The 14,917-nt window shown below is 44.6% G+C and overlaps 1 protein-coding gene across 1 annotated transcript; it reads right to left on the reverse strand.

Annotated features, from left to right (window-relative positions):
• Positions 1-13,481: 13,481 nt before the first annotated feature.
• Positions 13,482-14,603, reverse strand: LOC133712964 (uncharacterized). The gene is made up of 3 exons (XM_062139080.1): positions 14,032-14,603; positions 13,902-13,961; positions 13,482-13,832 (listed from the first exon to the last, which is right to left on the reverse strand). Exons 1-3 carry the CDS (start codon positions 14,285-14,287, stop codon positions 13,525-13,527), a joined length of 624 nt encoding a protein of 207 aa, XP_061995064.1. The 5' UTR covers positions 14,288-14,603; the 3' UTR covers positions 13,482-13,524.
• Positions 14,604-14,917: the final 314 nt, after the last annotated feature.

Raw genomic sequence — 14,917 nt, forward strand, 5'->3', positions numbered from 1 at the left:
TTCATGGCTACCTTTGCATGATCTCTTATTTACAAGATCTCGGTGCCCTTCATACGGGATTCGGGGCCACCTTTGCCTGATCTCAGGGCCTCATTTGCGAGATCTGGCTGCCCCCCCATACGGTATTTAAGTCCTCCTTTGCCTAATATCATAACCTTGTTTGCATGATCTCAGAGCCTTGTGTTCAAGATCTCATGGTCTCCCTTATGTGATGCATGGCGTTCTCGGCATGATCCTATGACTTCTCATACGGATGCATGGCCTTCTTTGCATGATCTCAACATGATGCATGACCTCATGTGCGTGATCTCAACTTTGTATGATCTCATGGCCCCTCATACGTAATTCAAAGCCTCATTTGCCTAATTTCACGGCCTCCCATTCGAGATCTCTCATGGCCTCTCGTACATGATTCTAAGGCCTTTTCTACCTGATCTTAAGGCCTACTTTGCCTGATCTTAAGGCCTCCTTTGCGAGATCTCATGGCCTCTCATACATGATGCATGACCTCCTTTGCACGATCTCACGACCTCCTGTTCGAGATCTTATGGCCTCCCGTACGTGATGCATGGCCTCCTTCACATGATCTCACAACCTCCTGTACGTGATGTATGACCTCTTATCTCGCTGGGCATCATCTTATCTCTTGTTGTGCAAAACTCTTGTTCGAAATGCAGACCTGTCGTACTCCTTGAACTCACCCAAGGTTCTCCCAATAAGTCTCATGATGCACTCAGATCAAATAGCCGGAGGGACACCAAGCAGCGTCATCTAGTTGGAGGATGATTTCAGTTGAACCTCTCGAACTTGGCCGACTCCATCATAATCTGCTAAAGCAATCGTGGCTTGGTTAAAACCCCAGGGGCCTCCCTTCCAAATCCTAGCCTTATCAGTCGAATCTGAAAAAGAGAATAGGACCCTGTTATCTTCACCAGTCTCCTTAACCCTCAGTGTTCCATTGATTCTCCAGGAAGATTGGAACAACAAATACCGGTATTAATGACCACGACAATGGTCACAAAAGATGGCAAATTTGGTCACTAAACAGATTTAGTGACCAAAATATGGTGGTCACTATAGGGTCGTCACTAATAGTAATCAGTGACCAATTCACAAAGTTGGTCACTAAATAAAATTAATTTAGTGACCAAATTAATATGGTCACTAATGTGACATGCTTTAGTGACCAAAGAGTTCATCACTGAAACCCCTAATTTTGGTCACTAAAACATCTAATTTGGTCACTAAAAAAGATTCACGTGCTATATTTAGTGACCATAGTGGATAGTCACTAAAGTGCCGGTCACTAAATTTAAAATTTGTTTTGGTTGTTATATTTGGCGGAAAAGCAATTATGACAAAAAGAATTGGACATTAGAAGTTACGATGTGGTCACTAAATGCCAATTAGTTATTAGTATGAACATGTTTGGACCTGAATTTAGCTACTCTCGTGTACGACCATGTTGAGAAGAAATGAGGATGAATTGACACCCATTCGAGACAAATAGTTAGTGAAGTCATACAACCGAGGAAAAAGTGTTGGTCGGTCACCCAGCTTGGTTTGAGGTTTTAGCAACGGACGACCCAAAAATCAACAAGTTGGACCATGCGGCCATATGTTTGATTTAATCCAGGTTCAAAAGGGTTGTTACTCATGTGGGCCGAAATGAAAATTAATGTTCGGCCAAGTTTAGGCAATAATATCGGATGAAGAGTCTTCACAAGGAAGGAGTTCAAGTCAATCTGTGATATTAATTATGAAGATTTCAGATATCAGCCAAGTCAGAATTTTACGAAAGAATAAACCCTAAAAGGAAGGGGAATCCTACTTAAATTCCACGTCTTGGAGAACAAGTTAGCTAGGGTTTTTGATTTGTATATATAGCACCTTGTAACTCATTGTAAAAGGTCCTGCACCACATAAACAGATCAATATACAACTTTTACTCACAAACTTTTCTCTTGCTATCCCATAGGTACTTTGCCTTCGATTCAACTTTCATAACTTGTTTTCATTTCTAGTTTCTTAGTTTCAATTCAATTCTTTACATTCAAGCACTTTACTTTCTTGTTTATTTATTTTATATGCACTTTACTTTTCGCACTTAGGAGTAGTTCATAACATAGAATTATCATCCATTGATCTCTTTCAGCCAGTCCGGATTAGGTCGATGCGATTCGCTGTTCACACACATATCATCTCACAATGCTTTGACAACCGAGTCCACTTCACCTTCGTCTTCACCGTGATCTGCGAGTACCTTCACCCGATAGATCTCTCGCTTGTCACCCGAACATTTGAGTTTACCCAAGAAGTGAACGTGATAGAAGATCCTGGTCAGGATTGACGCCTAACCGAAGTCTTTGCAACAAAGGCATTAGAACCTAACGGCCGAAAGGGTTCCTTCCTCGGCCAACAATCATTTGATAGTAGTCAGATACAAGCGCAAATCAGATCTAAACCTCAATCGGCCATTCGGCCGCGAGTTGGCACGCCTGCGCAATTTAGAAGGACAATTCAACCACTAGTCCCTCGGCCCTCATTTCGGCCGAGACGATTTTGAGGCAAACATCTTTTGGCACGCCCAGTGGGACACAAAACACTAAGGCGTCATTTTTGGATGCACTCCAATCCATACTCAATATACCGGGGAAATACTTGTCTTAAGTGCAACGAAGTCGGCCATACCTCAGCCGAGTGTCCGAAGCGAAAGTATATAAGAACAACTTCAGCCATGAGTAGTGGACCAGGGACCTCATGTAGTGTGACACCATCACGTACCTCAACCCCGGTCACGTCTACGGCCTCAACCCCTGTCACGTCTACGGTCACGACTGGTCATGGAACTACGGCCGCGACCCAGGCCGTCCTAGGGGCTACCAACATCTCAACCATAGGAGTGCCAAGTATGGCCATGATCGTACCAAGCATTCAGACCGAATCTACGTCTGTGACAGCATTTGGAATGTCTTCCGGACAAATGTTTCTTTCACATCAAAACTTATCACAGTCTGGACAAAACCAATGGGGGATTTATCCAAATTTCAACCCTTCGGCCGAGGAGATAGCTTGAATGATGGCCGACGAGTCTAGGAGGACTGTCCATGAGTTAAGGCTCTCAGTAGATGGTTTGGGTCGAGATTTGGCAGCAAGCATCAACAATAACACTAGTACCCAAATGGGAAATCTCAATAACACCCTGCTCCTCATCTACCAACAATTGTTGGCTAACGGGAATAATGGAGCGCACGAAATCGTGGGACACCAGCATAACATGCAGGCTCAAATCCAACCCAACCAAGTCAACATGGCTGCCGCAAACCAGATGAATATGCAACAGCAGCCGAGGATGCCAAATATGCAACAACAGCCAAGGATGCCGTATCCGCCTTATGGCATGCCACCCGAAATGGGATTCGGCCAAGGATTTATCCCTCAGCCGAACCAGGTAAACAACAATGTGACTCAATATCAGCAGAACAATCATCAAGGAGGAGGTCAAGACCGACCGGTTCGGCTCAATGAGTTTCAAAATTTAGTTGAAGATCTTATGGGAGTCCTGCCGAGACGGGTGGAGAGACCAAGTTATGCTAAACCGTATCCTGCATATATTGATACCATCCCGTACCCAGCAGGATATCGCATTCCCTCATTCACATTGTTCTCTGGAGATGCATATCAATCCACTGTAGAACACATTGGCCGATTCACGGCCCAGTGCGGAGAAGCTAGCTCTGACGACAACAAGCTAAGGTTATTCGTCCACTCCCTTACGGGACCAGCCTTCACTTGGTTTATCAATCTCCCACCCAACTCAGTCAATAGTTGGAGAGAAATGGAACGAGCTTTCCATGACCAATATTACCGAGCGCAACAAGAGATTAGACTGGCTGACCTGGCCAAGACGTCGCAGATGAGTCATGAGACTGTACAAGAATATTTAAGCCGCTTCAAATTAGCTAGAGCACGATGCCGAGTAAGACTGCCTGAATCAGAGTTCGTAGATATGGCAGTAGCTGGTTTAAGCTTCAAATTCAGAGAACATTTTGAGGGTATTACCTTCAATGATCTGTTCGAGCTCGAGACAAGAATTGATCGGTATGATGCCATCTTAAGGGAGGAAGCTCAAAAGCAGGTAGCATCAAAGGGTACGTATTACAAGAATCAGGCCGTTAATGCGGTCGACAGGTTTGGAGTGGACTTAAACGAAGACTCAGTTGAAGTGGATTCGGCCGAAATGGTGATTAAGCAGCCCCGTGTGTGCAAAGCTTTGGAACGGGTTGACCCAAATCAAACCAAACCACCCCCAACCCAAAGCACAAGCACGACAAAAACTAATGCACGCACTTACACTTTCAATATAGCAAAGGCCGATTTGATCTTTGATCAACTCTTGGCTAAGAAGATGATTCAACTTTCTTTCGGCCATATACTACCCAAGGCCGAAGAAATCAAGGGGAAGACTTTTTGCAAGTATCATAATTCATGGAAGCATGCAACTAACAATTGTGTTATTTTTCGTGATATGATACAGGATCTCATTGACGCAGGAACTCTCAAGTTTCCTGAAAGTAAGCCAGCAATGAAGGTTGACACCAACCCATTTCCTGAAGCTCAAGTGAACATGGTGTATGTCAGAGTCCCTAAGGAGGGGGATGCTCCAAGCAAAACGGTAGGTGCTAACAAGACTACTGGTAAGCTCCAACCATCGGCCCAGCCAACGGCCGAAGGACTCACTATTGGGAGTATCAAGCTTGAGCCACCAAAAGTAGCTGTTTTATGCACTCGGTGCCAGGAAGAAGTCATGCTTGAAGGGGTTTTGAAACTTCAGAGGCTAGAGCAGGTTGATAAAACTTTTAATTTGGCTAAGAAAGCCGAGAGTGCACCAACAAGAACCAGAATAGGGAATACACCCGAAAAGGTGCATTCCAGAGTAGAACCTCGGGGCAAAGGAATTATCTCGGCCGAAGTAGGTAAGGCTGAGGCGGACAAACAGAGATTCAGGTCTCAGGTTACCACAAAGCGACCATTGACCCCAGATGCATCAGACAAGTATGGGCCGCACAGTCCAAGGGGAAGTCCGAAGGGTGTGTTCCATCGTCTTGATAAACCGGACAGAAGATTTTCAGAAAGGGAGCCAGTTAGGCGGCGCCTAAACTTTGATCGGCCATTTTATGATGAAGAATATTACGGCCGAAATGAGAGGGACAAAAGGAGATATCAAAGAGACGAGGGTTGTAGTCATGATAGCTATGACCGTGACGGAAACCCCCGGCCACTAAGGACTTTCAAGCCTCCTTTGGTTTCTGAAAACCGTTGGTATGGCCGTGTTTCAAGGGACCAACCGATTGCCCTCATGACGAAAACACAGTTGAGAAGACAGTAAAGGCAAGTAGCCGAGGCTAAGAAAGCCCGACTAAACGAGACAACCAGGACTTCACCTCCTCGACTCGTTAAAAGGTCCGGGTATGAAAGGGCACCAAGAAGGATTAGAACATACGAGAGAAAGAGCAACGATCCTCCTGTGGATAAATCAACTCGGAATATTGAAGACATGGAAATCGACTCAAGCAGAAAGGGAGTATTGAAGGTTCACTTCAAAGAGGTCCCTCACCCAAAACCATTGGTTGTAGTGGATAGGAGTCGAGATCCACCCTTTACGGCCGAAGGACTCGTAACTATGCGAAACTATCATCTTTTGCATTCGGCCATCGATTGGTATGGTTTGACTAAGGAGGAAAACAAGCTTTTTAATTTAGTGTGTAGGGATTGCAACAGATGCGAAGAACTCTGGGCGCCTGATGTGAGAAGAGGCGTGAGAGCCAAGTATCAAGCTTATTTGGAAGATCAGGAAGTAAAGGCTGATTATAATTCTCTTCCCATTTCGAAAGGCGACCTACAATATTTGAGAGAATACTTTAGTGTGCACTCGGCCGAAGAATTGTTCGGCCTAACAATTGAGGAACAAAGACTGGCGTTCATATTTGAGGAACGCATGGAGAAGATGGATAGAGAAAGATGGGAAATTCTTCATGCCCCACGTTCACCCACGTCTTCATCAGGTACACCGGCATCGGGTGAAGAGGAAAAAGAAATTTCAGGGTCGAATGGCGATGAAGAACCTTTCGTACAACTTTACAAGGACCTGAACCCGCCCTTTTCAGCTAAAGGACTTAGGAGAATGAAAGAGTATCACCGAAAGAATTCTGCTATTGCATTATACGGACCAACAAACAAAGAGATGGATACGTTACATATGATCGCTGAATGCCCAAAGTCAGCAACCCTTTTGTTGGACTCGGATTCTAGCCTTGGTTTAAAAATTGCTTACCAGGCTATCCAAGAAGGCATAGAGCTTAAAGTCGGTGATGAGGAAATCCCGATCTCGGACAGAGATTTGAAGTATTTGAAGAAGTTCCATAAGATCCAATCTGCGGTCGAGATGTATGGGATGACTGCTCAGGAAAGAGAGCTGATGAAGCACTTCGACCACCATGTCCGAGAAGAAGAAAATCGTCAACAAACTCAAGCAAATCAAGACCTGGCCAAATGGTTAGAGGACACTGACACAAATGATACACAAGACCAGCATTTAGATGACCTGGATCTGGAAGTCGATGGCCAGGGTGATAGGGGCATATCTGAGGACGATGAGGGCCTATTGGAGGACGACGAAGGCCTACTGGATGAGGACATGGGGGATTATGATGACATAGGGGATTATGAGGAACATGTTGACTACGATGATGCCGATCAGGTTCCTGACATCCTAACCTCCAATCCACAGGTTGATACCACCATGAACACTTTGACCGAGACAAGTGTACAACCTTCGGCTAGGGAGGCCGAGGAAGCTACCATCCCAACGTCTCAGGACATCGGTGATTTGATGGTGAATATGATTAGCGTTCAGTCAGCAACTAAGAATGATTTCGACTTGGTGCAGAAAGAGAGAGATTCGGCTGGTGTATATTTTTCTCGGCCGAGCAAATCCATGATCCAAGTCAAAGATCCCATCCTCATTGATGCTTGTATAGGTGGATACCGATTTTCGAGGGTTTTAGTGGATGGGGGATCAGCTGTCAACATCCTTCCTTGCTCCATGATACGTCAACTCCACCCTGCCAGGTATGGCTTTGTTCCAATTGATATTTCTGTTTACGACTATACAGGGGAAGTGGCTGAAGTCAAAGGGGCATTGCCATTGACGGTAACTGTAGGAAAGAAAAGCTCAACAACTTGTTTCTTTATCATCCCCACTGATAACTCATGCACTGCCATACTGGGTCGTGATTGGATCCACCAGAATACTTGTATCCCGTCTTCAGTACACCAACTTCTTGTTTTGTGGAATGGGAATGAAGTCGAGGTCGTACGGTCAGCTCAGACCGCAGATAAAGGAGGAACAGCCATCGATATGGTGTATGTGCTTCCATCCGAGTTTCAAGCTCAGCCGGGACAATTGAATGGAATGGAAGGGGATGTGCGAGAAGAAGTTGAATGCCAAGCTCCAGTCCAAGACTTGGCCAAGGCCTACTTTCCAAAGCCAACACCAGCTATGTCCAAGCATATCAAGCCGTTGTATATCACGACTCATTTTGAGGGATATCCGATCTCAAGAGTATTGGTAGATGGTGGAGCAGCCGTAAATGTTATTCCTATTTCGGTTGCCGAGAAGTTGAAAAAGACAGACAAAGATATCGTGTCCTCCGAGATCGCCATCCGAGATTTCTCCGGTGGTAAGAAGCAAACCAAGGGAATTCTACCTTTGGAAGTCACGGTAGGTAACAAGAGCATGATGACCGGTTTCTTCGTCATAGATTCCAAGCCTTGCTATAATGCTATTCTGGGAAGAGATTGGATACATCAGAGTATATGCATCCCTTCGTCCATACATCAGCTTTTGGTATTTTGGAATGGGGACACTGTGGAAGTAGTGGAAGCTGATTCTCAACCATTGAAAGCTTCAGTCAATGCAATTGATGCCCAATACTACGAGGAGGAAATTGGGTGCTCAGAAATTCAGAGGGAAGATGGTACTGGCCGAATTACAAGGATAACAATGCGAAGAGCACTGGCCCTAGGCGCCGAGAAAGTCCACGAGGACTCGGAGCGGCCAGCATTGGTAGACCTGTTTGATCCCATAATCCATGGATAGTGGCCTAGAGAATGGGACACTGTCGGCCGCAGTTGAATCAACAATGAGGAAAATGATGGCTCATTGGGCCGAAAACTCTCTTCAGAGTGATTCGGCCATGAATTTTTTAGAATTTATCTCAGAAGGAGCATCAGAGGACGAATTGAAGTTAGAGGACATCGGCCCTGCACCGGCCGAAATGGAAGACGACCTTACTGAAACTCAAGACCCATTAGAAGACTTGAATTTAGGGACCATCGAGGAGCCTCGGATAGTCCGGATCAGCAAGCTCCTGCCACCCAAGATGAAGGAAGATTTGAAGGCTTTGCTGACTGAGTTTCAAGATTGTTTTGCATCGAGTTACCATGAAATGCCAGGTTTAGATAGGAATATAGTAGAACATAGGTTGCCTATAAATCCCAATTGTAAACCTTACAAGCAACCTCCTCAGCGATGTGCCGCCGAGGTTTTGCCCGAAATTAAAAAAGAAATGGAACGTTTATTAAAGGCCGGTTTTATTCGAACGGTCAGGTATGTTGAATGGTTATCTAATATTGTGCCAGTAAGGAAAAAGAATGGCAAAATGCGCATATGTGTTGATTTTCGAAATCTAAATTTGGCCACACCCAAGGATGAATACCCAATGCCTGTGGCCGACTTACTTGTGGATGGTGCGGCCAAACATGAAATCCTTTCTTTCATGGACGGGCATGCTTGATACAACCAAATCTTTATAGCCGAGGAAGATGTTCACAAAACGGCATTCAGATGCCCAGGCGCAATAGGAACATTTGAGTGGCTTGTTATGCCATTTGGGCTCAAAAACGCTGGAGCAACCTATCAAAGGGCCATGAATATGATCTTTCATGACCTTATTGGCCACACAGTCGAAGTATACATTGATGACATTGTGGTAAAGTCGGCCAAGAAACAAAATCATTTGGCCGACCTTCGACAGACATTCGTACGGATGCGAGCTCACAAACTAAAAATGAATCTCGACAAGTGCCTTTTTGGAGTATCAACCGGTATGTTCCTTGGTTTTGTAGTTCATAAAAAGGGAATTGAAATTGACAAGAACAAAGCCAAGGCAATTATGGATGCACCTGCTCCCAGCACAAAGAATGAACTCCAATCATTCCTGGGGAAAGTAAATTTTCTAAGGCGTTTCATCTCTAACTCGGCCGGCAAGATTCAGCCATTTTCTCCACTTTTGAGAACCAAGGCTGCAGATGAATTTTGCTTGGAGAACAGAGCACCAAGCGGCATTCGACCAACTCAAACAATACTTATCAAACCCACCCGTCTTGGTACCCCCGGTACGTGGAAGGCCTTTGAAGTTATACATATCGGCATCTGATCACTCAATAGGAAGTCTACTGGCGCAAGACAATGATAATGGCAAGGAATGTGCTGTGCATTACTTGAGCCGGATCCTCACTGATGTGGAAACTCAGTACTCGCCTATTGAGAGGCTTTGTCTTGCATTGTTCTTTTCAGCAATCAGGCTTCGGCACTACATGTTACCTTCGGTTGTCCAAGTCATATCCAAAACCGATTTAGTAAAGTACATGCTGACTCGGCCCATCATACGAGGCCAAATTGGAAAATGGACCATGGCGTTGTCTGAGTTCACGTTTCAATATGTGTCCCAAAAGTCGGTCAAGGGCCAAACATTGGCCGATTTCCTAGCTCATCACCCTTCAACCGAATTTGAGGGAGCCGAAGAGGTTGATATTGGGGTCGTATACGTGGCGTCTATGACCAACAACTATTGGACCATGTATTTTGACGGTTCAAGTACTGAGTTTTCAGCAGGAGCTGGTGTTGTTGTTGAAATGCCTGAAGGACAAAAGTTCCAGTTTGCTTTCCAATTAGACTTTACATGCACGAACAATCAAGCAGAATATGAGGCTCTTATTGTTGGGTTGGAGATTCTACAAGAGATGGGAGCACGACGAGTTCTGGTGTTTGGAGACTCTCAACTGGTCATAAACCAAATGAATAAGGAATTCAAATGCACAAGTTGGGGACTTTTATCTTATCACGCTTTAGCTGACCAACTCGCTAACACGTTCGACAGAATTTCTTTCGCCCACCTCCCAAGGGAACAGAACATGGAGGCCAATGAGATGGCCCAATTAGCCTCAGGGTTACGAATTCCCGAAAGAGACGACTCTCGAGTCATCAAGATTGCCAAACGTACCCTCCCGGCTTTAGAAGAAAGAGGAGTCTCAGAGGATGTTTTTGTTGTTGACATCGAGCCGAATGATTGGAGACTCCCCATCATCAAGTTCCACAAAAATCCTCAAGGTAATCATGATCGGAAGACGCGATACTTGGCTGGACATTTCGTTATATACAAAGAAGCAGTCTACCGCAAAAGCTCCGATGATCTACTCCTTCTTTGTATAGGGGGGGCAAGAAACTTTGGAAGTCATGAGAGATGTCCATGAGGGGATATGTGGTGCACACCAGGCCGGAATCAAAATGAGGTGGTTAATTCGAAGAGACACGGCTTCTACTGGCCGACAATTCTAAAGGATTGCATTGAATTCGCAAAGAGCTGCATGAAATGTCAAATTCATGCACCTGTCCAAAGAGTTCCGGCCGACGTCCTCCATCCAATTGTTAAGCCATGGCCGTTTCGAGGTTGGGCCATGGACATTATAGGAGTATTAGACCACCATCATCAAAACAACATGTATGGATTTTGGTTGCCACTGATTATTTCACTAAATGGGTAGAGGCCAAACCATACGTTACTATTTCAAGTCAGACAGTGATCAAGTTTGTGGAGGAAAACATTGTACACAGGTTTGGGATACCTGAAACCATAACGGCCGACAGGGGTTCTGTTTTCATAGCCGAAGCAATGCATGAACTCACAGATAGTCTAGGCATCAAGTTAACTCACTCGACACCTTACTATGCCCAAGCAAATGGTCAGGCCGAAGCCAGCAATAAAAGCATTATAAATATACTCAAGAAGATGGTTCAAGATAATCCCAGGGATTGGCACAATCTACTGTCCGAGACATTGTGGGCCTTTCGGACGTCCAAATGTACAGCCACAGGGACAACGCCTTTTGCGCTAACTTATGGGCACGATGCTATGTTACCTGTTGAGGTGAAATTGAAATCACTTAGATTCGCTGCTCAAAATGAAATGGTGGCTGACAACTACACTCAGGCATTGATTCAGGAACTTGAAGAACTTGACCAAGAACGAATGGACACTTACAACCGAATGGAAGCACAAAAAAAGGTTATGGCTCGTGCATACAACAAGAGAGTTAAGTCTAAGTCATTTGCTGAGGAAGATTTGGTTTGGAAAGCCGTTTTGCCTATCGGAACTAAAGATAGACGTTTCGGAAAATGGTCGCCAAGGTGGGAAGGCTCGTTTATCATCGATCAAGTGCTAGGAAAAGGTGCGTATCAATTAAGGGACCAAGATGGAAAGTTGCATGCAATGCCTATCAATGAGCAATTCCTTAAGAAATATTACCCCACTACTTGGGAAATGATGGATCAAGAATTGTAGTGTACCATCTAGGGAAATACCGGCCGAGTATTGGGCTTGTAAACTCGGCCGACTATGTTATGTTGTATGTTTTTGCATAAACAACGTTTAAAGATCTTTTGTCATCCCTTTATTTACACTATCGGAATTTAATTTAATTTTTGCCGGCCAAAGTTAAACATGAGGTGTCAGCCGAATCAACCAAACGTTTTGTCTAAAGTCAAGTAATCCATTTGGCCGAGTTAAACAAGTCGGCCGAGATGACTAAGGTAATTTCGGCCGAGGTGAACAAGACTCAGCCAAGCTTAAGAGTTGATTTGGCCGAGCTCAAAATAATGTGCAAGACAAGCCATAACTCGGCCGAAGTATATGAATTCAAGAGAGGCCGAATCAATTGACAAAATAAAAGCCGGATGATCAACCGGTCACATACGCAAAATTAGAGTGTGATTCCTACAAATAAGGTCGGTTAGACTCTACAAAACTAAGACAGCTAGCTGGGTTATGATCCTAGGGCCATGTACAAAATAAAAGCCGAGCTGAATATAGAATCCCACTATAACTACATGTCAGAGGGTAGAAGAGACCGAAGAACTTCCTTGACATTTTTCAAGTCTTGCATACCTTGATCGACCTTTCGCTTCAGGATATCTCTTCTTTTGTTATACGACTTGACCGATGACAAAATCGAGCTATACCTGCTAAGATCTTGTTGGGGAACAATGGTTCAGATGGTGGCCAAAGTGGCTTTGACTTGCTCTTCAGCTTCGTTTAGCTGCTTTTTCAAATCAAGCACTTTTTGCCTTCCCTTGTCCAAAGAAGTCTTCAACTTGTGGAGTTGGCCAAGATCGGTAGACTGGCGAATGTCTTCATACTCACTTTTCAACTTTTCACCAGCTTCAAACTCTTTTTAGGCCTCTAGACAAGGAGAGAGACTAAAATTCACAACAGCCAAACGAGCATGAACTTCATAAGCTTCTACCTGAGATAAGTGGTTGGCTGAAATAAGTACTTCAATCGCCTCCTTGAAGGTGAGGAAACTAGTCTCGGTTACTGCTCTCGTATCACAACCCAAAAACTGTCTGACCGATTCAAGTGCCTTCTTGGTTTCGTTTGTTTCAAGCTTTTCCTCTACCGGGCTCGCGTTGTTGTCTAGCGTATCGAGAAACTGAAGTAACTCCAAACCAAGATCACCTGTTGTTTGGTTCTAGAAAGAAAAAACACGAGATTGGTTTAATTCAGCTAGGGCGAACAAAACCTGAAGTTTTTCAGTCACTCACCACAGGCTCAGCCGACGATGAGGCGCAAACGATAGCTTGATCACTTCGAGCTATCCCTTCAGTAGGAGGAGAGGTAAGCATTCCGAACATAGAAGGAGTTGGTTCAGTTGGGTTGAGAAGAGCCAACTCCAAGGTTGAACTGCTTCGAGACTCTCGTACCTGCACAAACAATAAATGTTCAAGTTGTTTCTAGAGTATGAGAGAGATAAACACCAAGCCGGATTGAAATATCTTACCTGGACAGGTATTTGGTGGTTAAGCAATGCCTCTCGGCCAAGTACACCGATGTCTTCCGCATCCTTAGCAAGGTTGGCTGAGTTTGCGAGTTGTTGGTCGATATTAAGAAGTTGGATCTCACCCAAGTCCTGCAAAAGAGAAGAATCAATAATCACAGACAATCAAGAAATAAAATCGTCCAACAAGGGAATACAAGAGGCTTACATCCATGTCAATCTCAACCATGGAACTCTCAGGAGGAGGCAAAGAGTGATCAATACGGCCATCTCCCTATCAAGATTAAGAGAGTCATTTAGCCAGGCACAATTCATATAACCAAGACGAGAGAAACACACAACTTTAAATCAAGAACCTACCTCATGTTCAAAGTTTTCTGACTGTGCTTCATCAGGCGAACCTTCGCTGTCGGCCGAGCCCGTGTTGTTGGTTGAGGCATCACTAGTTTCGGCCGCATCCTCAGCTCCAGACATGATGTGATTTTCAGCTAGAGCATTTTGGCTAGTATCCATATCACCCTCGAAAATTATGTCTTCACTAACCATAATGTCGGCCGGATTCGTGACCGAACTCTCCACCACGTCAGGTGACTTCTTTACCTTCTTGGTAGGCAAAGCTCTTCCCGACTTTGATCCTCGTTTCTTTGAGGTTTGCTCTGAAAGATAGCAAAAAAATTTAGCAATTAAAGAAATTAGTGATTGTCGGACAATGAGTTGGGGTTTACCTTCCTTGGACATTTCTTTGGATTTCGACTTGGCAACCAGTGCTTTCTTCTTGCCATTGCCTAGAACACAAAGCATAACGTTAGAAATGTATTTGAGATCAAAGAAAGTTGTCTGGTTGAGATTACTCACCTTTGTTGGTGAACAAGCCCGGGAATCCATACAAGGCAATACGCTCGGTTGACCGCAAGTCCTCTCCAAGTTTCTTCTTGATAAATGTTGACCACCAAGCTTGGAAAGTCGGAGTTGCTCTATGATCAGGTTCGCGGGCGCTCATGCCGGATCTCTCAAAATTGCCAAACTGAGTCTGATAATAAAGAGTGACGGCCGAACAATGCGCAGTGTCTATAAACCCACCTCTCCATGAAGAAAAACGATTCCGGGACATTAGAAAGAAGGCTAGACAACTTTGTATGAAGCCAAGCAGACGCGCAACAAAGTTTGGAAGATAAACCTCAACCCCTGGCCGACCCAGTGTACCCTTGAGACCATAGTTTATGTCTCGAGAAATCAGAATGCTCCCCCAAGGTAGAAGTACTGACAAGTCCAAAGACCTCTCTCATGGCTTCGTTATGTTTAATGCAAGACAAGAAAGATAATCTCGGCTATAACATATGGCAAACTCTTCCTTGGCCATGCTCTTTTTCGAAAGGAAGAAAGCAAAGCACTCTGCTACCGAATGTGCATGAGGACCAAGAGAGATGATCTGGATGGAATCAAAAGGATGACTTGGTCGAAGCTGACGAAAGTAAGTTTGCACCCATACTGGAACATCCATAATGGCCCTCCAACATCCAGTGTCATATTGTTGGTCACTACATTACGCAAAGTACGGTAAAGATAGGCAAGGACAAATGGACCAAGGGCTAAAGGTTTACCCAAGCTAAGGGCCTCCGCAATACCAGCAAACTCGAACAAACACTTGTTCGACTTGGTGCAAAATACATATTTGCATAACTAATAGAGGAGGAAAGCGGCGTGCTCATGTTGTTTTGGGTTATGCCTCTCAACCGTAGAC

Source organism: Rosa rugosa, chromosome 5, assembly GCF_958449725.1.
Source record: "Rosa rugosa chromosome 5, drRosRugo1.1, whole genome shotgun sequence".
Lineage (NCBI taxonomy): Eukaryota > Viridiplantae > Streptophyta > Magnoliopsida > Rosales > Rosaceae > Rosa > Rosa rugosa.

Bases quoted from the DNA above. Each gene is read 5' to 3' on its own strand.
- LOC133712964 (XM_062139080.1), bottom strand. From the start codon at position 14,287: ATGTCCCGGAATCGTTTTTCTTCATGGAGAGGTGGGTTTATAGACACT. The intron at 13,962-14,031 runs GTGAGTAATCTC...TTTGTGTTCTAG, and splicing joins GGGCTTGTTCACCAACAAAG to GCAATGGCAAGAAGAAAGCA. The intron at 13,833-13,901 runs GTAAACCCCAAC...GCTATCTTTCAG, and splicing joins CAAAGAAATGTCCAAGGAAG to AGCAAACCTCAAAGAAACGA.